At 42.4% G+C, this 26,471-nt stretch overlaps 1 protein-coding gene across 1 annotated transcript in view; it reads right to left on the bottom strand.

Moving 5' to 3' along the window:
* Positions 1 to 5,602: 5,602 nt before the first annotated feature.
* TANC2 (tetratricopeptide repeat, ankyrin repeat and coiled-coil containing 2) overlaps positions 5,603 to 26,471 on the bottom strand; it is a 401,543-nt gene continuing 380,674 nt past the window's right edge. The window contains exons 18-25 of the mRNA XM_006833558.1: positions 24,181 to 24,314; positions 21,670 to 21,793; positions 16,296 to 16,471; positions 15,891 to 16,023; positions 14,377 to 14,468; positions 12,037 to 12,183; positions 9,157 to 9,257; positions 5,603 to 7,568 (exon numbers count right to left, since the gene is read on the bottom strand). Coding sequence (XP_006833621.1) covers positions 5,603 to 7,568; positions 9,157 to 9,257; positions 12,037 to 12,183; positions 14,377 to 14,468; positions 15,891 to 16,023; positions 16,296 to 16,471; positions 21,670 to 21,793; positions 24,181 to 24,314 — 2,873 coding nt within the window. The remainder of the gene's footprint in view (positions 7,569 to 9,156; positions 9,258 to 12,036; positions 12,184 to 14,376; positions 14,469 to 15,890; positions 16,024 to 16,295; positions 16,472 to 21,669; positions 21,794 to 24,180; positions 24,315 to 26,471) is intronic.

The following is a 26,471-nucleotide window of genomic DNA, read 5'->3' as shown; positions in this document are numbered from 1 at the left end:
CTTCCCTGGGCGGAGGCTCTTAGAGCCACAGGCCTACGTGAGGGCATGAGGGCTGCCGATCCGCTTCCTGCAGAGGTGTGACCAGAGGGGCAAAGCACCACAGTGACCACGCTTGTCCAATGTTAACCATTTATAAATAAGTACATTTGCTTTCATACAGACAGTTCATTGTACAGATGACGATCTGTGTACATGGGGCAGGAAAAGGCATTCATTGAAACTTTTCACATCTATCTCACACAGCTCACGTGTACAGACAATAAAACTGCTCAGGCAAGTACAGCAAAGGGAAATGTCTTCCCTTATACACAGGGGGCTAGAAGCCTCTGCTGGGCGTGGGGCAACCCCACTGCACAAGTTCACAACTGTGTGGTGTTCGATATATCAGGATAGAGAACATGCATTGGATAATATACTGTACAGAGAAAGTCCTTTACATCTGAGTCCTAAAAAACCTAAAGGAAAACTTAAGTGCATTAAAGCTTTTTCCAGCAAGTGTCTTGAAAGGACAGCAAAGAGGAGTTAGAATCAAAATCATATTAATACAAATCACTCTTTAATTGTAGACTGTACATGTCTGTACTAATTAAAATCATCTTGGATTTGGAGGAGACAGAACAGAGACAAAGATGCTGTGCTGATATGGAAAGGCAGCCAGGCCTGAGAATGGTGCCTGCCCCGAGCCCCCGAGCCTGACAAGGAACTGGCCCCACTCAGCAGGAATCAGCCAAAGGGAAACGAAAGCCCAACCCAACCCAGAGAACAGGACGTGTTCATTTACAGGATTTCCAAAACAACCTGGGAACAAAGTGGCAATCTGGAGCCAGCATTCTGTATTTCTACCCCCCACAACCCACCCCACTAACTTGGTACACAATAAGGCAGGTACATTCAAGTACTGAAGTTTTCAGAATTCACTTTTCTCTGATTCTGGGTACTGAAGCAACTGAGTCCCCTTAACCAGAGTCTGTTTTTTTGTTGTTGTTGTTAGCGATTAGCAAAAGAAAAATTCTGTCAGCTAGGCTACTTCCTTTCCACAGAGTAAGTCTGTCCGAAAATGGAGTGCGACACTGGCCTGCATCTGTTTGCACCCAGCTAAAACCTGACAGCTCAGCTTAGTGTGGGCATCACAGTCAGCAAGAAGAGATGAGATGATACGGGTGAGGAAACATAAAAGTAACACTTGGTTTTTGGTGTCCAATTCTGCATTCATTTGGTACTGACTTTCAAAGCTCTGACTGTGGTCACCAGGTGGCCACAAGCATCTCGGGGTGGTTCAGCAGCGGTGAGGCATTGGACACCAAAAGGAAGGTTACCAACACTTCAGCCCTTGAATGGTCTGTATTAGAAAAGGAATTGATGAAGACCCAGTGATTATTCAAGTAGCTCTGCACAGTGGCTCCACCAGCCCCATTGTGCTTGTGTCCAGGCCCCCAGCCAGCCACCTTTTCTTGGGAGCAGCCAGAGCCGAGTTCAAGGCATTGCATGGTGAAGGTTTCCATGACACGTCTTTGTAGGTAGCTCTTACCCCTAAGCCCTTTGTTCAGTGTTGTTAGTCATGATAGATGGTCTGGAATTCCTAGAGGGAAAGGAGAGTAAGCCACACCTCCCACTGAGCATGCGGCAGGGCAGGGCAGGGCAGGGCAGGGCAGGGCAGCGCAGCCCTGGGGGTGGGAGCAGCAGCTGGATGCTGTTGCAGGCTGGCTTCTTGAGAAGTGGGCAGCCCAAGAATAGACAAGTGGGGTCGACGAGGCTGCTGAGCTTTGAATGCCTCGCCAGCAGACTGGCACAGAGGTGGACACATCCTGCCCACTGGGGCACCTGTTTTACTTTTTGTATTAATTCAGAGAACTGGTTTTATCCAAGGCATTTCAGCAGTAGAAAAATAGCTATCTTTGAATCACATCACCCAAATGTGACACCTCTGGACCTTAAAAGAGTTGGAGAAGAGCTGAGAGGGGAGTGTTCTTGGGGAAGCGGTCCTCTACATACCACCAACCACCACAACTTGAGACTTCTACTCAGTTTCCTCCCAGCCTCTGTCTGGCTTCAAGTCCAAAGCAGGTAGTGTTCAAAGAGCTCATTTTGTCACTTGTCTGGCACATTCCAAGTCTTCTGTCTCCTTCTTCCTGAACCCTCAGAGCCTATGGGACTACCTGCTGCCATTCTTTGCTACCAGAGAAGCCTGGTGCAGAGCCACAGTGACACCTAGTGGTAAAGCATGGTGACGCACAGATGACGCCTACATGTCCTTATTGTTTATGACTAAATTCTAAGGAAAAATACTTATGGATATTAAATTAGATACTGATTATTATTATTTTTTCTATTGGGTATATCTCTGGAATATAAAAATACCAATATTTAGAGAAGGGATTCATAAACTACTATACAATATAAGGACTGAGAATACCTTTCTCTGAGCTGTCCTGCTTACAATAATTTAGGAAAAGTGTTTTAACAATCCAGGCTTAACTAAATAGCAACTTGTCTTTCTGGACAACGACCTGGGGTACTGTACATGATTCTAATTAGTGTAATTTTCCTGAGCCATCAAGTTTAAGTTAAACACATCTAAAAAGAAGGGCACATGGAAGAGGAACAAGAAGGGTTTGTGCTCTATTAATCTGGAACTTTAATAGTGCACATCTGCAACCCGGAAGAGATACAACAGCAGATACAAAATGGTCTCCATTTTGTCCATGCCAAATTCTCATGTTACACAGGTTTTCCCTTTACTTTGTAAATAAATATTAGTTTTAGTTGTTAACTGTGTGCCTTACTGATCCAGTAAATAAAGTAACCATGTCTCAGGAGTCCCTAAGAAAATTGCTGGAAAAGCACTTTAAAATCACTGCAAATATTTTCTTTGTTGTATTTAAAAATTCTTAATGTTTTTGATGCTTATATACAACAGTTATTTTTGTGCTATAAATGTTGTGACCCACTGCTTGATTTCTTTCCTTTTTCCCTCTTTCTGTCCTTGAAAAATACACTAAATGACAAGAGCAGCTCTGCTGTTTTCTAATGAAGACATCAGTTAACACTTAACTATCCAGTATTTCTCAGCTATAAATTCAAACAGTAAAGTGCACCCATTTATAGACAGGATGAGATGGAAACCCATTAGTGCAAGAATTCTAGGCAAACGGAACAAACATACAAGTTTGTGAGAAACCTCTAAGCTGAAGCTTGTCACCACGGTCTCCATTTCAGAGTGATGTGAATTGGGTGAATGAACTTACCAGTTTCAAGTGAAAAAGTTCCTCCCCAACTAAAGCCAGATGTCGATTTAGCAAGTGTTGTTAGGGGGAGAGACATTTCTACTAGCCAGTACCGAGATCATCCAATGGCAGTGAAGTAGCAAACAGGGCACAGGCAGTCTGCTTACAAGGAGAAACTGGTCTTCTGCTCAAAGAAGGGTCCAGTAGGCAGTTCTTACTCAAAAAACACCTGGCACCCAGTAGTAATTTCACTCCCTCTTACAATGGCTAAAAAACTGCATTTTGACCGTTGACATTTTAGGTGCTTTGCCCAATAGGGGACAGACCCTAAGCCTCCTGGAAAACTGCGACTCTTAGGGAGACGCTGCATCAGTGCCGCATTTGCAGAAGTAGACAGGTGAAGGCAGCAGGTATGTGTGGTGTTCCACATGAGCAGGACGACTGTCCTAGGAAACACTGAGCAGTTCTCAACAGCACAGCAGCAACTCAGCGAGAGAAGGCAGTGAAAAGGGGCTAAGATGATGGGAGAGAGCAGGGGAGGGAGAGAACAGGATAAGCAGGAATGAATGTCCACCTCCTGGGTCTGAGTAGGAGACAGTCTTTAAGCATCATCAGAACAAGTGAGGAGTCTGGATGTTGATTCAGCACAGCTGTTTGTTTCTAGCGCAAAGAGAAATGTCCTGGTCCAGGCTCAGGAGCCAGAGGGTCCATTTATTTGGCAGAATCTAAATTAGAAATGTCCCTGACCTTAGCATCACATTTCCCATGTCTTAGGAACTTTTCTGAGGACACTTACTACTACAAATGGGTGTGGCCACATCTGGATTTGTATTTAGAAAGCTGCCCTTTCTATAGCCCTTTATTAATAAGACTAGAAGAATTCTTCCTAACAAGAGACCAGATTCCCTTTTATTTGGTTTTAATTTGGTTTGTTTGGCTAGGTTGTTTAGTTTTCAGAATAATGCACTCAGTTACCAGGCCTGTGTAAGGCTTTGGTTTTCATGTTCTTCCCATCCAGCTGACGCTGGCCTCAATTATGCAAAGGTCAGATTAGTAAATGACCACTGATGGAGAAAATATGTACTGAGGGAGTGGACCAAAAACACCTGTCTATCTCACGTACCCTACCCAGGGTTGGAAAAGAGCGCTGGAAGTGGTTTTTCTTCACCCTGAAACCCTTTGTGCTGTGTCTGGTGTTCGTATATTATTACCTGTACAAACACTCCTAGAAAAGAAGAAACAAACAATCCTTATAAATGATAGGTAAATGATACATCTCTAATGGAATCAGACAACCTCTGGAACAGAATGCGGTGACCCTGGATGGAAACTCTGGGGATTAATCCTACAGTTCCAAGAGAACGCAATCTGCTTCCCAAAGAACCAGTTTCTTCAGTATTATCATATGGGTTTTAAAAAGCAGGGCCAGCAGAGCAAAGTTTGGCGCTAGGGGAAGAGTCAGTAGGATTTCTGCACCAGCCAGCCTTTGGGAGACATCTGCTTTTTGTGGATCATGACACTCAATGCCTCAGGGTCTAAAGAGCAGAGTCCTCAAGGTGGCGCTTTTCTAGCGCCTTTCACGGAGGACCCAGAACCAGCTCTTTCTTCCCAGACACTTATCCCTTCCTCCAACATAGGGAAAGCAGTGGTTTTTAGTAAGTTAATTTTTGGCTGAAAATCTAGAGAGTAATTCTCAGTGAATTCTTCTTAAAAATGCAGATTCTCAATCAATTTCCTTGGCTGACTGAAATATGTAAAGGGCTAGTTGTTTTCTAAAATGCTTCTTGGAAAAATCAATGGAGTGCCATTTTAAACAATGCTTTTCTTATTTCTTCCCTCTATCCTTTTTACCCTCCCTATGAAGACCAGCAGTAATCTAGATGAACATTCTAGACCTGACAGTTGAGGGAGAGGACCACGGGCGCAAGGACACACTGGACAGGCTATCTGGGTGACAATGGACGAGAATGCAAAAGCAAAGGGCACCACACGCTTTCTAAAGTTCCTAAAAGAAAACAAACATCTTCTCTTTTTAAAGGAGAAAGACACTGACTGACACAACAAGGACATCAGTGAGAGCGAACATCTCCTGGAAAACGCTGACCAGTGTGTCTGATCTCCCTGGGTTAAAGCACACTGAACGGAAATCTCCTCGTTGGCATCTGAAGAGAGGGAGAGAGCATGTGGCTGGGGCAGACTTCCCAGAGGCCAGCTTCCCAGTTGGATGCATGCAAAGGATTTCAGCATGTGGGCTGCCACCTCTGAACACCACACAGAAACTACATGAGAAATTAAGCCAGAAAACTCCCTCGGATGTGGAAACCAAGCCTGAAAATGTGCAGTGAAAACATATGGATCTCACTCCAACAAAACGTCTTTTAAACATTAGACTCCACAAATGGTCTCTTTGGTTTGATAGGAGATGTCTGCCCTTGTCGAGAGTCCCGGGACAACTGCCTATACAGATTGTCCTGGTATGCCTGAGCCACGGGGAGGGTCCGCGCCACCTTCACGTCAGGATACGAGGAGGCCTGGCTGACTCTCTCCAAGAGATCTCCCCGGGACCCATTCGCCAACATGCCATGGGGGCTGTAATAGTCGTCCTCCAGCAAATGGCCATTCTGGGCATTGTTGGTTTTGTTATAAAAGGCAATGTTGCTGATGGATGACGGTGGACTGAAGGACTCAGGTGGAGGCAGGTTGCCTGGAGAGGTGGGACTAATAACCGTGTCCACTGAGGACACTGCCCAGGTCCGATTCTGCTGGTGAAGGTGGGGGTACTGTTGAGTCCGGGCTGTTTTATCAATGATCCCCATGAATGGTGTGGTCCTGGATCGTGTGGGCTCACTGGGGTAGCCTCCCTGAGTGGGAGACACTGGTGACAACTCATCACATGATCTATCATACGCCGGTTTTAGTGGAATCTCCATTTGCTGAATCGAGGAAGATGGCCGGAAGGTAGGCGTTAGGTTGGAGGAGGATGAGAGGCTATTGGTAGATGGGGAGAAGCGAAGGCCTACACTTTGGGAGTGTAACAGTGGCCTGGGAGTTGGTGGGTGAGGTTTGATTTCATTAGGGTTGACACTCATAGGTCTTCGGATTAAATGTGACACATCAGGGGAACCTAGTTGGCTGGAGGAACGTTCCAGATCTAGTTTTGAGTGACAGACTGGGTAATAGGATGCTGATTGGCTACGTCCAATCTGTGGGGTCTGGCTGTATCTCATGCCACCTCGATATGCTGAGGAAGGCCGCTGTGGAAGGTCTTCTTTGGTCAGCCCTCCATGCTGACAGATGGCACCTGCACTCAGGCTGGCTTGGACATGTTGTACAGGTCTCCCATCACCTACGATTCCCCCAACTGACCCCTGATAAACTAACCGGCTCTGACTTACTCCTAGGTCTCCTTGTGAAGACTGGTATTTACTAGCCATTGAATGGGCTACTTGTCCATAGGCTCCCGTGGGGATGACAGTGCTTGAATGAACTGCTGAGCTGGGCTGGTTGCTTCTTACAATCTGGGCCTTAGCAGGCTGTAGCCTGAGCCCTTGCTGGGGAACTGCCACAGGAAGCTGAGGCATCTGATAGGGTCTCTGGGCCATTTTGGATAACGGAGATTTTGGTCTACCGGGAAGCTGACTAACATTTGTTTCTTGCTGATATCGCACAGGTGAACCTGACTGTGACCTATAGACACTCATGCTTTCAGCTGGAGGGCTGGCTCGGTACTGAGGGCCTCTACGGAGAGGAGACGGGGGAGGGCTTGGGTAGTCTTTGCCCTGCCCTCCCATGGGAGGGGGGCTAAAACGGTAAGATCCACCTTGATGAGCTGGGGAAGTATGTGGTGGACTAGGCCTGTAATGAGAGTTCTGGTGAGTCGGAGAAAGAGCAGGTGAGGTGGACTGGTAGCTCTGTCTAGTAGGAGAACCTACAGAACTGTTGGACCGGAAGTCAAAAACCTGATGAGCCCCAAGAGGTGAGCTAGAGATGTAGGCAGACTCCCGATGGGCTGGAGAGGAGGGTGGGCTCTGGATTATTGGAAGCCCCTGACTGGGCCGAGCCTCTGTCTGGAGGCCAATGGAAACATTTTCGGCGTCCTGTTCCAGGTACTCCTCCTCAAATATATCCTGCACGGAGTAGAGATCTTCATGCTGTGGTTCAGGTTCTGTTTCTTCTGGTAACTGCGGCTGTGGCGGTGGTGGCGGCTGTGGCGGCTGCTGCTGCTGCTGCTGCTGCATCTGTCTACACTCTTCCTCCACTCTCATCAGAAGTCTCTGGATCTCACGGTTGTTTGGACAGAGCTTGATGGCCTCGTTCAGGTCCTCTAAGGCTGCTGCAAACTGTCTGCTTGACAAAATGCAAACACAGGAACTGGAGTTATTCTGAATCACAAAGAACTGAGAACATGGTCACTACTTCAGAGAGCTGTGGTGGCATCTGCAGGGGTCTGGGGTTTTGGTTTAGTTGGATTTGTAAGGAAGAAAACAGGCAGGCTGTCATTCTAGAAGAGTCTAGAATGATTCCCTAACCTGTTCAGCCTCCATCTTCCTTCTGGCCTCTCTGGGATCAGTGGAGAAATGTCCCCATTGTGTGGTTCAGCCAGGCCCTTCAGGAAGATTTTCTTAGTGCCTGAATATACACCAGGCAATATGAGGGTTGGGTGGGGTTGTCATTTACAGGGTCACTGTCAAGTAGCTTAGCAACAAAATAGTATCTACAATATTTCAAAATCTTGCTGATCCAGCATAAAATTTTCTTTATGATCTCAGTATTTTGGGTCCAAATTTCAGGCCTGTTCCATCCTCATCCAAAACCCTGTCCTCTGCTCTCTCTAACCCTCAGCCCCACAGCACTGCTGCTTCTCTACTTGGCTACGTCCAAGCTGGGCAAGTAGTAGGCTTGCTGACTAGGCAACTCAGGTCGGGAGCTGAATAGACCCCAAGGAGACTCTAGTTTACCAATGAAGAAGCAAACTGTCAGTTATCTTCCCATCCTCTCTGTTCAGTATTGCTAGCAAAAGGGCCAATTGATCTTGTGGGAAAGGAACAATCCAGCGGGAAAGAGAATTGGATAGTCAGGCTTCTGTAATACATTTGTTACCCCACCTAGTTGAGACCAACATCATTGCCACCATCATCTCTAGACTCTACATGGGTGGATTTCAGGACCAAATTCCCTCTGGTCACAGCTGTGAGGCTGAAGCAGTTCTTTCCGATGCAGAAATTGGGAGAAGGCTGAGGGCACTGGGTAGGAGGCATCAAGGGCAGTGACAAAATATCCAGGGTGGAAGATTCTGGGTCCAAACATCATTTACCACAGGCTCTAGGTCCTTTGGGATCCTTTCCTGCTCAGTGACCAAACTGCAGCAGATGGGCATGAGAAATGGTGTTTCTTTAGGGCCCTGTCAATCCTGGCAGCAAGAACCTTCTGTGTACGTGTGTGTGCTATGGTGGTGAGGTTAGGTGAGAAGGAGGGTTGATGCCACCAGACTTGAGGAGATCCCCAGAAGGAAGACGGAAGAATCCAGGGATTCCCTCAACGCCTGAGGAGCCTGTAATATAAGTGTCCCATCCTCCTTTTCCCTCTAAAGGAGTGGCAGTCTGCTTTACTTACATGGTATTTCTTTTCGATGTCTACTTTTGGGGTTAAAAAGTGATTAAGGCATGACAGAGGCTTCTTGGACAAAGGGGCCATTCTCTAACAGAGAAAAATCCTTTTTCTCCCCAAGTAAAATGCTACAGGTGTCCATAGCCTGGAGGATCTGCCGGTCTTAAAAGCTAAGTACTGTGCTCTGTGGCCCATTCCCAACACTTGGGACTAAGAGTCCCTGGGACAGAGGTATTTGGGCACGTACGCCCCAGGGTGGCCTACTTTGCCTCGGCCATAGTTTAGAAAATAGACCTCTTGCTTTTCACCCTCTCTCTCTCCTCACCTGCTGCTGCGCTTTGCCCTTGCTCTTGCATAGTAAGCTTCATAAGATTTCGGTTTCAGCTCCAGGGCCTTAGTAGCAAATTCCTCCGCCATTCCAAAATCCTGTCATTACAATAGGTGTGCAAATGAGTCATTCAAGAGATATGAAAAAAAGACAACTTGGGAACAAAACAAATAATATGCACATTTCTTTAACATTTATGATGGAACCCCTGGGATTCTTGATGTGCCTAACATGGCTTTAGCCATGCGGCCCACAGACTAAAAGTTCCTTTTGCCTTTGTCCTATAACCATGCACTGGAATGTGAGAGGGTAAGTAAAAAATTATTCGCACTCTGGCTGTAGAATTTATTTTAATTAACTTTTAGAAAAGGTGAATACATTGTTTTTAACATAATCTCCTTGCTTTTCAATACACTTTGTCCATTTGTCAATAAGCTTTTGTATTCCCTCATTAAAAAATATTTTACACTGAACTGCAAGTCACGAATGCACCCGTCTTCACTTCTTCATCAGAGATTAATCTTTGTCCTCTAAGGATTGCTTTCAGGTGGCCTAACAGGTGAATGTTAGCTGGAGCAAGATCAGGATAACACCTCAAAACGAAGTTTTTGCGGAGTGTCAACAGTGTGGGCAGATTTGTCCAGACGTGCATTGTCATGCAATATCACGATGCCACTGGAAAGCAGTCCTCAGTGAGCATCTCACTATAAGGAGCACTGTTGACTGTTGAACTTTTTTGTTGACAGTGTTCCAATACTGGCCCTTGAGAATCTCAAAACATTGTAGTTGATGCTTGACTTTTGAACTTTTCTTGGTCGACGACTGAGGATGTTTCCATTCCATACTCTGCCGTTTACTCTCAGGCTCATAGTGATGAATCCATGTCTCATCACCAGTAACAATTTTTTAAAATAAACTTTTACCTTCCTTTGTGTTATTGGTCCAAATTCTGTTTGCGGATGTCCAAATGTTTCTGTTTCTGCTCTTCTGTGAGTTGTCTCAGTTCCCATCTCGCACAAACTTTCAAAACCCAAGTCTGTTGTGGATTCTTTCGCAGGCAGAACCATGGCTGATTTGCCACATAATCCACTGTCATTCGTCTATTTGACAGAATCATTTCATGTGCATGCTCAGTGTTGTCATCAGCCATGGACGTAGACATGCGTTTTAATACAACCGGAGTGCGGATAACTTTTGACTCACACATTTTTGTCCAAAAGATATTAAAATATTTTAAGTTTGCCTTCTATCTATCTAAGAAAGTTCTTTCCTTCCAGAAGCTAAGTGTCAACCCTTCTCAATAAAACCCCTGATCTTGGAAACTGGAAGTCATTACACATGTATGTATGAGGTACACACACATCATTCACATGCATGTATGAGGTACACACACAACTCACATGTATGTATGAGGTACACATACATGCATGTATGAGGTACACACACATCATTCACATCTCATGAGATGCGTACCCTCAGGCTACCCTCCACACATCTTCTTGCATCCACTTATACCGGGGCTTTCTAAGAGTCAACTGAAAACACATCCTAGGAAATTCTGAAGGATGGGGGTCTGTGAAAAGGGCAATTGCAGTAATAATGGGGAGACTAGATGGAGTAAGGACATCAAGACAATTGGGTTCAAATCTCTGGTCTACTCTTACCCTTCAGAGCATGTACCCTGTCATTCATACCGACATTGCAGATTGGGTTAAGTGAAATAAACCATTTAAAAGCATGGCACACAGTCTTTGGCACAGAGCAGATAATAAATGGTAGCTTCTATTTCACAGAAGTTTCTCTGGCCTCTTCCTCCTCTTAAGTGGTTCCTTACTTAGATCAAAATAAAATCAGAGAGGAGCTGTGACTGGGCTCTGTGCTCTCCCATCTTCTTGATCACTGAGGCACCTTTGAAGAACATGATCTCAGAGCTCTCTGTCCTAGCTTTGAGGATCTGTGGGAACAGTGAGCAGGGGAACAAAATGGACTAAGCAGGGTCCATGGTTCTAAAGGACTCTGTTCATTGCCAAGTTTTAGATGGATGATGTGAAATCATACACACAAATTCTGGAACAGAGAGCAGATCTCTTGCCATTGAGGGTCAAGTCTTGCTTCTGTATACTGAGTTCTTTACTGATCAACATTCTTGTTTGCCTTGATTCATTTCTATCTCCCAAGGAACTTTGAGACCTCAGGCTGGTGGATATTAGAGATTCATGACATGAATCTTGACTATTTTCTGTTTCTGAGTGCAGTGTTTGTATGTCAAGGGAGCAGTGACCGAGGGCATCAGAGACTGTGTCTACAAGGCAGGGAAGAAGGACCAAGCACAACTAGGAAATAACAAAAGACCAGTAAGAATGCTAAGATTCCTTTCAAGACAAGAGGGATATGGCATGCTGGAATAAAGAGATAAGGAAAGATGTGAAAAGTTTAAGATTAGCCTTAGATATTAAACCCCGAAGTCCAAGGTCTTGAGTCCTCTTTCCAATCCCTTCCTTAAATGAATATAGAAGCTGCTAGAAAAGAAGGGGACAGTTAAAATTATCTGATTGAATCTCAAAATCTTGTGACATTTTCTCCAAGATCAGAAAACTCACTTGGAGGGATGATAATACTCCAATCACTTTCAGTGGGAATTCGGAAAATTCAGAAAGCTATGGAATACTTTCAGAATTAACTTTTGAAAAAATATTTTGAAATACGGATTTTACTTAAGACTTGATTTCTTTCAAATTGCAAATGTCAGTGCTCTGTGAAGGACAACCAAGTTCCAAATGGGGCAGAGAAGGGTTTCGTGGGTCTGGCGAAAGCTAGTGAGTGCCATGGACTGCCAACCCCCAGGACTGCACAAGAGCTGGGCTGAGAGGGACTTACGTTCATTTTCCTGCGGCATCGAGAGAGGTTGAGGAGGAGAGACACCTTTAGTTCCCGGAAAGTTTTCAAGTCCTCACCAAACCCTTCTCTAGGGAATTTCTTCAGAGCGTACTGGTAGCGCTGGGCAGCTTCCTTTACTTTACCTTTCTAATGGGGTACAAGATGGCAAAATACAACATTGGTCTGATGATCAGCTGAGGGTTTGGTCCCCACTCCCTTACTCTTAGCACAGTTTCACTAAGGGTTAAAAATCCAAATAACCAAACCTGCTGCCAGTAAGTTAATTCTAACTCACAATGACCCGACAGGGCACCATACAACTGTTTCAGTGGATTCCCAAGCCTGTAAATCTTTATGACTGCTACATTTTTCTCCAATGGAATGGCTTGTGGTTTTGAACCACTGACCTTCTGGTTAGCAGCTGAGTACTTGACCATTGTGCCACCAGGGCTCCTTCTCATTAAGAGTTAGCCCTCCCCATCACCAGCCTAAGAGTAGCTGTGGGCCTAATGGTGACAGAAGACGGGCCCAATCTTTTGGGGAAGAAACTCACCTGGTAGAAAAGGCAACGATGAAGGGAATAGCCAAGATACAAATCAGAAAACACAACCCTGGCTAATGAGAGTCCTTGGACCTCACTTTCCCAACTGGACCCTAAAGGGACTGACCTTGCTTATTTCAAAAGAGGTTTTTTTGAACTGACCTCCATGGGATGCATCTCATTTCCTAGTCCCAAGTGCTGTAAGGTTATTACTTTGCAACCTTGCCAGCACTACAATACGAAAAGTCTAGCTGCTGCTTCCCTCATCTCAAGAGATAAAATAATGGGAAAAGATATGGGGTGGGGAGGTAGTAGACAAGTGAAATTTGGACGTTGTGATTCAATGTGACTTTGTAGGAGGGATTTCCTAAGATGAAGCAAATCTATGACCAAGTTAGGGATCAACCATAGGAGCCTTGAACTATTTTTTCTTTTCGTATCTGAAAATCTACAAGCTGAAGTCCAGAAAGGCGCAGGCGGCACCTCCTATCCTTTTAGCTGATTTGTATTAGCTTCATTGCTTCTGAAGAGCTGCAATCCCACCAGGATCCCACTCTTTTATTTCTATCTCAGTTATTTTTCACTAAGGAGAGATCTGGAGTCTTAAAAGTACAACTCTTGATGGGAACAGTAGTAGCTCTGCCTATTCTTATTAGAACAAGGGACTCTTTGCCTTATAAAATATCAGAGTAATGTTCATAACTAGGGCTAAGATTCTTGAAAGCAAAGCCATTTGAAATCCAGAATGGCACCGACAACTGTGGTGATGAGGCTCCTCACTGAAGTCATACGAAATCATGGTTGGGTTGGAGCTCAGGTTTCCTGAAAGTCTAGACTCCTAGAATTCCATGACTCTCAAAAGGTACTTAGAAAATAGAACCCTGCTCCCAGGAACTTTGCACAGTCTTGCCTTAAGGGAAGAACAATGTGCTTAATAATGACTTCCTTATCTTTAGTCCTGGAGATGTCTCAGTGATGCCCACTGCTAAGAGGTGGGGCTGGATTTATATTCACTGTAACAAAAAGATCCAGCTCATCTTAACATGGAGTCCTGCTGTGGCACTGTGGGCTAATGTTCTGGACTGCAAGGTCAGTTTGAACTGCAAGGTTGGCAGTTCAAGCTCACCAGTTACTCCTTGGATACCCTATACAGGGTCGCTATGGGTCACAACGGACTCAATGGCACTTAAGAACAACAACAAAAATTTTAACACAATGAAATGTTTTTGACATGGGATGTTCTTAAGGGACTTTCTATGCGAGTTTGTTTGCATTAGAGTACAGAACCATCACCGTGAATTGTGAGTACAAAAAGGTTCTGTATGTATTTTGCTGTTGTCATTCAGTTAGTGATTTTAAGCATAGCTTGTAACTACCATTAGCCTCAGTTTCCTTTATCTTATGCAGGGATGCTAATAAACTATTATTATTATTACAGACATTTAAATTTATGAATATGTTAAATATTAAAACTAAGATCAATGTCTCTTTTCCATGGAAATAACTTTATTATATAATTTTACTTCTATTTGTCCCATGCATTTCCAGATCCTACTTAGCAGATCCCATGTAAAATCTATGTCGTTAACTGCCAGTTAGTGCTCAAGTACAACTAGATCCTTAAGGTTTATCAGATGCAGGAATGTGTAGGATACTCTTGTTCTCCTATGGGGAAGGAGAAAATCTTAGGATTCCCAGTTTCTGAGCCCATTATACACTGAGGATGACATTCTCCCCTTTGTAAATTGTCAAGAGTTAATGGCTGTTGTGAGGGAACTTTGTTCTTCCCTTCCCCTCACCTTATAAAACATGTCCCCCTCTTCCATCAGCTTGCTCAATAAGATGATCATGATGTCTGGCTTGGAGGTGGCCATCGCCCATGTGGCTGGACCTGTAGTGTACAGGATGCATGATGGGTAAAAAACTCATACAATGTAAGGGTGGTAGGAAGCTAGGTGAAAAAAAAAAAAACAACATCCTGGGGGGAATTTCTGCTGAGAGAACAACTTGCTCCACAGTAATTTCTTCATCTTTTAGATCTGGGAGTAAATAGGTGACTCCCACTGCCAAGAAGCTGCATTTGATTTGTTTTCACCTTAAAATAAGAATATCTGAACTGTCTGAGCTTGTACCACAGGAGGGCAGCAAAGCCTGTGTGTGGCACTGGGGCAGGCACTGACTAAGCTTGGAATTATTTTAATAAGGAAATGGAGAGAAGGGGCTTATGTTAAATGTCACCAAAAGATTTTGAAACCCAAAAAGGTAATTTATTTTAGAATCTTAAATACCTCCCCCCATCCCAGCTGTTTAGGTTTTCATTTTGAAATATATACTTTGCAGAAGGGAAACCATTAAAGGCTAAAGACTCCCTTAATTTTGTAAGTACCACACAGGACTTTCTGAAATTCCCTTTGAACTAGGAGCACAGTTTGAATGTCAAATGGATGTGAAACAAGTCAACATTATTGAGGACTACTTTATCCACAAAGGGAAAGAAAGAGTTACATTGATTAGTTTATAGATGGCCTGAATTAGTTACCAACTACGCTTTTCAGGGTGAGTTTATCAAAAGTTCAAGTTATTCTCTACAACAGTCATTAAAAAAAGTCTTCTTTTAAGGTGAAGTAAATGAAAAGATTAGAGGTGTAGGGAACTCATGCAGGCTAAATCAAAGAGGAGAAGGCAAAGCTGACCAAGCCATCAGACCACGCCTGATGCTGACAGCGGTGAAATATACCTCGTGGGCGACTCGGTAACGTCTGACAACCTTCAAAGAAAGGAGAAAACAAAAAGTTGTAGGAGAGGGAAAAAAAAATGGATGAAGGTGAAAAAAAAAGAAGGAAAAAGCAGCAGTGAGAGGCAGGCAGCAAAAAAGCCAGCATATCAGCCAACCCTTGTCTACAGATCAGTGGGACTGGGACGCAGCTGGGACGGCAGAGCAGGGCCTTCAGAGTCTGAAGCACACACAGAGCAAGGGGCAGCAAAGGCTAAGGCAGTGCATGGATCCAGGATGCTAACAGGGTAGGGCTGGGGCAGAGGTCTTAGCACTAAGATGTGCTTAAGGACAGAGCAGCCTCTTCGCAAAGGCTACTAGGGGAATGGCGGATACCCATGTGACTTTGGACACAGGGTGCAAATTATGGCTCTGATGGTACTTTGTCTGGGCCAAGAGACTTTCTGTTCACTTGGACAGTAATTGGAGCAGGGCAGGGTGAAACTATATACACTCACACCAAACGCCCAGGGCAGCCAGATCACTGGACCAGTCTGGCCCCTGGGCACAGATGGCCAGCACCTTCTTCCTTTCTCCTACCTATCTTGGCTCCTTTCTTCAGAAGGGTGACAACAACCGAAGTGTTCCGGCATCCCACCGCCCTATCCAGAGGGCGCATTCCACTGTAGTCAACATGCTCAATCATGGCCCCATGATCCACCAGGAACTGGACCTAGGACATGGACCAAGCAGAGCAGTTAACATAGAGCTACAGTTGTACTGAGGGCTCCGGCTGCTGCCAATTCTTTCTTTATTCAAATACTGGTCTGAACCAGTTTATGGAGCCATGGTATTTCAGGTTATAGCCCCATCCTTGATGGCAAATGGAGTTTTGGAATTATATTAGGATTCATCAAACCATCACTTTACCCTCAACCCCAGATGATACCAGGGACAGGGAGCCTTCTCTATCCCTTATCCCCTGAGACTTAAAAAGGTACTCACCACCTCTGCATCACCATAGAAAGCTGCCAGATCCAGTGGGGTGCGGCCATTTTTGTCAGCATGGTCTGTAGCAGCTCCATTATCCACGAGAGAGCGAACTACTGAGAGATGACCCTTCAAACAAGCCCAGCTGAGGGCTGTCAGTCCTTCTTTGTCCATCAGAGCAATGGAGGCACCTACAAGTGAAGTGATGGCACAAGACTGAAAAAAACAAGAACATTCATAGCAGGAGGGAAGCTAGTACTTATAGTCTAAAATTTACTGAAGAATATCTTTTGTTTCTGGACTATTACCATTTTAAGATTGATCCTGGTATGTGAATTACATCTCAATAAAGACTAAGGGAAAGAAAAATTGATCCTACAAGTGGCTAAAGAATAGAGCCCAAAAGCTATACTGGGCGTTCACGGTTCTTCATGTAATCTACCCCCATACTTCTCTCTGTCCTAAAGCTTTACTACTTCCTTGTGAGAATTCTCTAATTTGGCCAGATAGATATGCTCATTGATTCCAGAATGTAGTCAATATTCTTGTATCTTCACTTTTGTTTATATTACTCCCATGTGTGAAATTTCTTTCTCCATGACTTGCCTCATTTTTCTACTCATTCTCTAGGAACCATATCTCAAGCTCACTGACTCAAGTTTATTCCAATTGTCACCTCACCTTGAATCTGCTTGATGTAGATTACCGTATCCTGGTGTTTTTTTTTCTTTTTAAACACACACACACACACAAATACATCCCACTTGCATGTAATAAATCCTCAGTGAATGCTTTCTGAACTGGCAGTCTTCCATTTATATTAGTGCTAACTCCTTGAAAGAGTCTCATAAAGTACGTGCTTGTTGTTAAGTGCCATCGAGTCAGTTCCAACTCATAAAGGCCCTGTATAAGGTTTCCAAGGAGTGGATGGTGAGCTTGAACCATCAGCCTTGCAGTTCAAACTGATTTTGCAGTCCAGCACATTAACCCACAGTGCCACACCAGGACTACAATATAGGTGCTTAGTATATGTTTACCACTGTGACTCTGAGCATCTTTTCATATTTTTTCTTTGATGAAATGTCTATTCAAGTCCTCAGCTCCTTTTTAATTGGGTTTTTCTTTTTTGCTGTTGAGTTATATGACTTCTTTATATGCCAGATATTAAACTCTTACTAGATATTTTCTCTAATTCTGTAGGTTGTCTCTTCACTTTTTTGATAAAGTCCTTTGATGCACCAAAATTTTTTAATTTTGATAAGGTTCAGTTTACCTTTTTTTTTTGGTCGCTTGTAGTATTGGTGTCATATCTAAGAATTCATTTTCAAAATCAGGTTCTGAATAATTACCCTAGGTTTTGTTCTAAGAAGTTTACATAAGTTCTTATGTTTAGGTTGTTGATCCATTTTGAGTGAATTTCCATTGTGGTACTAGGTATGAATATAGCTTCATTCTTTTGCATGTGTAGATCCAGTTGTTTCTGTACCACTTATTGAAGAGACTATCGTTTCCCAACTGAATGGCCAAGAAAACCTTGTTGAAAATCAACAGACCATATGATTTATTTCTGGATTCCCAATTCTGTTCTACTGTTCTATATGTCTATCCTTACACCAACACTGAACTGTTCTGACTACTATCACTTTATGGTTGTTTTGAATCAGGAAATGTGAATCCTCCCACCTTATTGTTCTTTTTTCAAAATTGCTTTTGTTATTTGGCGTCCCTTGCAATTTCACATAATTATGAAATATCTGCAAAGAAGGCTGTTGGAATGCATAGGAATTGATTGACGCCATACATTGATTTGATATGTTAACAGTTTTAACATGTCAATAACATTATGTCTCCTAATCCATGTAAATGGAATGCCTTTACATTCATTTAGGTTTTTAGCAGTGTTCTACAGTGTTCGGTGCACAAGTCTTTTACCTCCCCGCTGATACTGATTCCCAGTATTTTATTCTTTTAAATGGTACTGTAAACGTACTTGTTTTCTTCATTTCCTTTTCAGATTGCTCATTGCTGGTATATAAAAATTCAACTAATTTAAATTCATTTAGTAGCGCCAGTGGATTTTTGTGTGGATTCTTTGAGAGGGGGAGGCTTCGAAAAGTTTGTGGAAACATCCCATTATCTTTAATTCAAAATTTCCACGAACTTTTTGAAGACCCCTCATATAGTATCATATCATCTGCAAAGAAGGTTAGTTTTTACTTCTTCCTTGCTGATTTGACCCTTTTTCCTGTCTAATCTAGCTGGCTATGAACTTTCAGTCAATGTTGCATAGTAGTGGTGAGAGCAGATATCCTTGTCTTGTTCCTGATCTTAAGGGGGAAACTTTCATAGATGGTTTTCATGGAGACCTTTCATTAAATTAAGGGATTTCCCTTCTATTCCTAATTTGTTGACTTTATTTTTTATTCATGAAAGGGTGTTAGATTTGGTCAAAAGCCTTTTCTTCATCAACTGAAATGATGTGGGGTTCTTTTCTGTTGTTTCGTTAGTGTCATGTATTATATGCTGATTGATTTTCTAATGTTGAACCATTCTTGCATTCCTGGAATAAATCACATTTGATCATGATGTATAATCCTTTTAATATGCTATTGGGTTGGATTTAGTAGTACTTCGAGAAATTTTACATCTATATGCATAAGAAATATTGGTCTGCAATTTTCTCTTTTTGTGGAATCTTTGCCTGGCTTTTGCAGCAGGGTAATGCTTAGTGTTATTATTAAGTGCCATCAAGTCAGTTCCAACTCATAGTGACCCCATGCACAACAGAATGAAATATTGCTGGGTCCTGCAGTCTCCTCACAATTGTGTTGTTTGGGTCCATTGTTACTGCCACTGTTGTATCACTGTTGTAAAATCGACCTTCTTCTATTTTGTTGACCTTCTACTTTACCAAGAAGGATGTCATCATTATTCAGGGACTGGTCCTTCCTGACAACATATCCAAAATACGAGAGAAAAAGTCTTGTCATCCTTGCTTTGAAGGAGTGTTCTACTATACTTCTTCCTAGACAGATTCGTCTGTTCTTCGGGCAGCCCACAGTACTTTCAATATTCTTTGCCAATACCGTAATTCAAATGCATTGATTCTTTTGCAGATGTTTTTATTCATTATCTAAGTTTCACGTGAATATGAGGCAATTAAAATACCATAGCTTGAGTTAGGTGCACCTTAGTCCTCAAACTGATTATCTTTGCTGTTGGACACTTCAAAGAGGTCTTTTGCAGCAGATTTGCCTAATGCAATACATCATTTGTTTTCTTGAATGTTGCTTCCAAAGAGTTGATTGTGGATCCAAGCAAAATGAAATCTTTGACAACTTCAATCTTTTCTCCATTTATCACGTTGTTATTTATTGGTCAAGTTGTGACGATTTTCATTACACTAAGGTATAATCCATACTGAAAACTATAGACTTCATCTGCAAGCATTTCAAGTACTCTTTGCTTCTGGTAAGCAAGACTGTGTCAATTGCATATGCAGGTTGTTAATGAGTCTTTCTCCAGTCCTGATGCCAAGTACTTTTTCATATAATGAGCTTCTTGGATTATTTCCTCAACATACAGATTGAATAAGTATGGTGAAAGGATACAACTCTGACACACCCTTCCTGATTTTAAACCATTCAGTGTCCCCTTAGAACAGAACGTTTGAATGACTGCCTCTTGGTCTATGTACAGGTTCCTTATGAGCACAATGGAATGTTCTGGAATATTCATTCTTTGCAATGTTATCCGTACTTTGTTTATCGAATCCACATAGTCGAATGCCTTTGCACAGTCAATAAAGCAAAAGTAAACATCTTTCTGGTGTTCTCTGCTCCCAGCCAAGATCCATCTTATACCTGTAATAATTTCCCTAGTTCCAGAACCCTGGTAGCATAGGGGATTAGTAGCTGGACTGGTAACTGCAAGGTCAGTAGTTTGAATCTACCAGTTGCCCTGTGGAAGAAAGATGAAGCTTTCTACTCCTGTAAAGATTTACAGGCCCAGAAACCCTATACAAGGTCTCTCTGAGTCAGAACCAACTTGGTAGCACATAACCAATCAACCAAGTACTCTTCTGAATCTGGCTTAAATTTCAGGCAGCTGACTTCCTGTTGAAGTACTATTGCAACCATTTTTCAATTATCTTTAGCAAAATTTTACATACATGTGATATTAATGAGATGGTCTAATGATTTCCACATTCTATTGGGTCACCTCTCCTTGGAATAGACACAAATATGGATCTCTTTCAATCGTTTGGCCAGGTAGTTGTCTTGCAAATTTCTTGACAAAGGCAAGTGAGCAATTCTAGTGCTGTTACCAGTTTGTTGAAACATTTCAATTTTTATTCCATCAATTCCTGACAACTTCTAATTTTTCTAGATTCATACTTCATACATTTCATGTTCTGATTATTAATTGATGTTTGCAGCTATTTCTCCTCATTTTGAGTTGTGTCCTATCAACAAATGAAGATCCTGGAAGCTTTACTCCATTTTTGTTATCACAGTCAACTCTACTTTGAGGAGGCAGCTCCTCCCCAGTTGCATTTTGAGTGCCTTCCAAGCTGAGGGGCTCATCTTTCGGCACTATACCTAACAGTATTCTGGTGCTATTCCTGTTTTCAATATTGAACATTGTGTTGTTGACAGTGCTTCACTGCTATGAATAAGGTTTTCAGTGGCTACACATTTGGAAGTAGTCCACGTTTCCTTCTTCGTAGTCTTAGTGTGGGTGGCCCTGCTGGCATTCAAAATACTGGTACCATGGCTTCCAACATCACAGCAATACACAAGCTACCACAGTATGACCAACTGACAGATGAGTGGTGGCAGGACTTAATAGGGACCTAAATGCTTTATGATGATGATGTAATCACAACCTCCTTTAAGCTATTTCCCATTGCCAAGAATTTGTGGATGTTGGAAACTGTAAACAGGAATTTACTACAACAGAATAAGCACATTCTGGTTCTTCAAATAGGGTCCCACCTCCAACAGTTGTCTTCGTCTCCATTTGTTTGTTTTTGACAAATGTTTTCTCAATGGTAGAAATTATGAAGTCAAAGCCAAAATACAATCCCTGGAAGATGAATATTTATTGAATGTACACTAAAAAGACAAGTTTGGAGATTACTGACTTGAATTGAAGACTTTGAAATGTTATTTTGATGAGAATGCCAAAAATCCTTCAAGCCGTAAGGAAATAGAGAATGTCAGTTAGAAGGGTTAAACTGTATATGTGGAGAAAAGAGAGCATTTCATTTTCTAATCATTGAATTAATAATATGTGCTTTTTAACAGTATCTCATGGATTCCATCACTGGAAATCACTGGGGCTATTACGGGCACTGGTCACCCAGTTTTGGCATCCCAGGACTGACCTTGTGCAAGAAGAAAATCCACGGTTCCTAGGTGACCTTCAGAAGCAGCCATCATCAAGGGAGTACGGCCCTGCTTGTCTGCCATGTTGACATCAGCTCCATGAGTGAGTAAAAGATCAACAATCTGCAAGTGAAGAGAAATAGAGACGAATCTGTCTGGGAAAGGCTACTGAGAAGACATACGTCTTCTCACACTGTGCAGTTAAGTCATCTTTAAGTGTAGCTTCCCACTGTAAGAGCCTCCACTGAGTACCTGCATACTAGCACCGTATGACTCTCACAAGCCCAAACACATTGCCATTGAGCCAATTATAACTCAAAGCAACACTACACAACTGAATAGAGCAGCCCCATAGGTTCTCCAAGGCTGTAAATCTTTACGGAAGGAGACTGCCATATCTATCTCCTGGGAAGTGGCTAGCAGGTTCAAACTGCTGACCTTTCACTTAGCAGTCGAGCACTTAGCCACCGTGTTTCCAGTTCTTCCTGACTCTCTGAGGGCTGCTAAATGAGAAGAATTCAACTCTGAATGCCTGACTCAGTCAACAAGGAAAAAATAATTTAAGATAATTTAGGTCAAGATGTAGCTGTAACCATCCCTTAATGAAGTACCAACACAAGACGGCACCTTCTATGCCAATGTCTGTGTGGCGCTGTGGGTTAATGCGCTGCAACTACGAAGTCAGTTTGAACCACAGGGTCGGCAGTTCAAGCTGCTCCTTGGAAACCCTATACAGGGTTGCTATGGGTCAGAACCGACTCGACAGCACATAACAACAACAAGAGTCGCAAGGGGTCCTGGTGTGATGCTGTAGGATCAGCACTAGACTGCTTGCTAATCACAAGGTTGGTGGTGCAAACCTATCATCTACTCCTTAACCCCATACAGGGTACTATGAGTCAAAACTGACTCAATGGCACTTAACAATAAGAGCTGCAAAACTGCCTGCAGTGAGCATGACTAAGCTGTAGGGGAAAAATCCCTCTGATAACTCGTTAGCACTGTTTGTTTTCTAGAGCCTTTTTTTCTACTCAAATACTTCCAAACATTATGTTTTATTTCTCAGCCTAAGTCTATAAATTTGCATTTATACAGAATCCAAACATGTGGAAAGATTGTGTAACTAGAATTTGCAGACACTGTACTTTCTTACAGCAAGTCTGAGATACCTATAAGCAAGTGGTTAGCAGGGATTTGCTGAGAAATGAAACTTTCCATTTGGATTCTATTAAATGAGAAAAGGAAGTCATTCCATGACCAGGACAAAAGTAGCTATTCCTTCTTTACAGTATCGCTCATAATGATGATTTTGAATGTTAATATTTTGCAATATTCTCATGAACTAGATCAATAGCAAAGCCTCAAGTCTTCAAGTTCAATGAACACAGTGTTTCTAATGAACTCCAACTTAGTTTTTTTTTTTCCATTTCTTTCTTTTTGATGTGGTGGAAAATGTGAGATTGTTCATGACAGTAAGTAAATACAAGTAAGCCTGTGCTTTCATTGCTTACTGGGTAATCTGACAAACCCACCAGCCCACTTGGTGGACCAACCTAAAGCTACATCCTTCAACTTGTCATAAAAACAACATTTAGACTTGGTTTATTTTTTATTTTTCACTTAGGAAGAAGCATGCTACTTATTGGGCATCCCTAATAGGTTGGTGGAAAGAGCACAAGTTTCAAAGCACAAGGTCCAGTGGCTGAATTCCCATTTTTTTCTTTGTCTCTTAACTTTTATATATTATGAATTGGGTGAAGGCTTACACAGAAAATCAGTTTTCCATTCAACAGTTCATACACATTTTGTTTCCTCTGATTGCAATCCCCACAATGTAAAGTATCTAACTTCCTCCCTATGTTTCTTGTTTCCATTCCACCTTCTTTATAATCTACCCTGCCTTTTGAACTTTGTCTTTGGGAAATGTATTTTTTTTTTTTTTTACCTTTATAATAATCAAATGGTTGGTTATTCTAAGGACTGCATACTTCCCTAGTTCACCTTGGTGCTCTGTCTATTGTTTGGCTAAAAGTTGAACCACAGTAGTGCTCAGTAGGTGAGGTGACTAAGGGTCATAGGTTCCTCTGACTAGGAAACTTGACCTTTTAATGATTTTGAGTTTTGTTTTACACTTGTCTCCCATTCTATCAGTACCTTCTAATATAGGCCCTTACAGAGCAGTTGGTAGTGGCAGCTAGGCGCCATCTAGTTTTGGTTTCAGGACAGTGGAAACTGAGGTTTACACAGTCTATTAATCCACTAGACTCATTGTTTCCAGGTGTTTTCAATTGTCTTCATGCTTGTTTGCTCTGTTCAGAGCTGCACCTTACTTAGATGGCCACTCACAAGCTTTGAAGACCCCAGTTGCTACTCACTAAAGTAGGATTTAAAACATTGTCTTTGGAGACCACCTAACTACAACTTTGTGATTGTTTCTGCTTCCTGCATCAGAAGTTCGGATCTACAAACTCACTCTGGCCTTAGGGACTACAAGTAGCTGTCCTGCTTACCTGCCAGTGGCCCTGACGAACTGTGCTGAACAGGGGCACTGCTCCTCGGCGGTTTGGCTGAGCCACTGCTGCTCCTTGCTCCAAGAGCAGACGGCACACTTCCAGTTTGCCCCTTCCGGCTGCAGCTGTCAGGGCTATGGACAAAGAACACAGACTGAAGATAGGAAGTTCTTGGCCTCTCCAGTCTCAATGTTAGGCATGACAGTATATCTGTCTTTAATGTTGTTTCTACCTTATCTTCAAGAATAATGATTTTAGCTTCTTTCTCTATGAAGGAAATTATTAAAGAAAAAGAATGAAAAATATTTAAAGAGCTCACAATAAATATTATAATGATAAATTTACTGAAATCGCCACCCTTGATCAGACTCATTTGGTTACATTTTTCTTACCTAGCTTTTGACCTGTATCCCTGGGTCCAAAACCCTAAAATCACATGTAAGAAATACAGTCCAATGGTCTTTATGCTAGTGTTATTTTTCTTCATTAGTTGAGCGACAGAGGTTTCTAGTACATTTGAAATCATTTTTATATGGGGGTCAGAAATGTTCAAGGTGCAGTTTTAAAGAGAAGAGAGGAAGCATTAACAGGATCTTTTCTTCTGAATGTAAAACAACAACGTCAGAGACATAATATAGCTATCATGAGCGTAAGGGGAAGAGCAGAGAGAAACCTTTTTGTGCTCTTGTCCATTAGCTATGATCTTTGACAGTAAAATGTCTATGGTGCCAATTCATCCTTTAAATACTATTACAATAATAGAAAGAGGAATTTGGAGATACATTTTCCACTAGACAAAAGCCCCTGTCTTTATACAGGTTTTTGACTGTGTGGATCATGACAAACTACGGATAACACTGTGAAGAATGGGTATCCCAGAACACTTGATCGTGCTCATGAGGAAATCTATACATGGGCCAAGAGCAGCTGTTAAAACAGAACAAGGGGATACTGAATGTTCTAAAATCAGGAAAGGTGTGCACCAGGATTATATCATTACACTGTATTTATTCACTCTGTATGCTGAGTAAATAAGCTGAGAAGTTAGATTATATGAAGAACACGGCATCAGGATTGCAGGAAGACTCATTAACAACCTGCAACATGCAGATGATACATCCCTGCTTACTGGAAGAAGAGTGGACATAAAATACTTAATGATGAAGATTAAAGACCACAGCCTTCAGTATGGATTTCACCTAAATGTGCAGAAAAAAAATCCTCACAACTGGACCAATAAATAACATTATGATAAATGGAGAAAAGACTGACGTTGTTAAGGACTTAATTTTGCTTGGACACACAATCAATGCTCATGAAAGAGCAATCAAGAAATCAACCTAAGTACTGCATTAGGCAAATCTGCTGCAAAAGACCTCTTTAATCTGTTCAAGAACAAAGATATCAGTTTGAGGACTAAGGAGCATGTGACACAAGCCATGGCATTTTCAATAGCCTCATAAACACGTGAAAGTCGGACAATGAATAAGGATGACTGTAGCAGAACTGATGCATTTGAGTCATTGTACTTAAGAATACTTAAAATACCATGAACTACCAGAAGAAACAGATCTGTATTGGAAAAATACAGCCAGAGTGCTCCTTAGAAGCCAGGATGGTGAGACTTTGTCTCTCGTACTTTGGACATGTTTTCAAGAAGGACTAGTCCTTGGAGAAGGGCATCATGCTTGGTAAAGTGGAGGGTCATCGAAAAAAAGCAAGACATCCAACGAGATGGACTGGCATAGTGGAAGCAACAATGTGCTTGAATATAACAACAACTGTGAGAATGACGCAGGACTGGGCAGTGTTTCGTTTGGTTGTACAGAGTTAACATGAGTCAGAATTGACTCAACGGCACGTAACAACAAAAAAGTTCATCTTTAAATACATTTATTTAAGTATTATTGTTGTTTTTAAGTGCCATCAAGTCAGTTCCAACTCACAGAGGCAGTAAATATTTGTGGTAGCAGAAAGTATCCTCATTTTTTCACGGAGCAGCTGGTGGACTTGAACCACTGACCTTGTGGTTAGCAGGCCAGCACTTATTCTACAAAGCTACAGTGCCCCTTTTGACTGTTGTTTAAGTGCTGTCAAGTCGGTTCCAACTCATAGCTACCCTGTACAGGGGCTTCCAAGAAGTGGCTGGGGAGTTTGAATTACCAACCTTGTGGTTCAAACTGACCATGTGAATCAGTGCTTATCCTACCATGCCACATGAGGACAGTTGTTAGGTGGCATCAAGTTGATACCGACTCATAGCGACCCTACGTACAACAGAACAAAACACT

This window comes from Chrysochloris asiatica, unplaced genomic scaffold (genome assembly GCF_000296735.1).
Source record: "Chrysochloris asiatica unplaced genomic scaffold, ChrAsi1.0 scaffold00007, whole genome shotgun sequence".
NCBI classification, from domain to species: domain Eukaryota; kingdom Metazoa; phylum Chordata; class Mammalia; order Afrosoricida; family Chrysochloridae; genus Chrysochloris; species Chrysochloris asiatica.
Note: the sequence above shows the minus strand (reverse complement) of the source record. Positions and strands in the feature narration are given on the sequence as shown.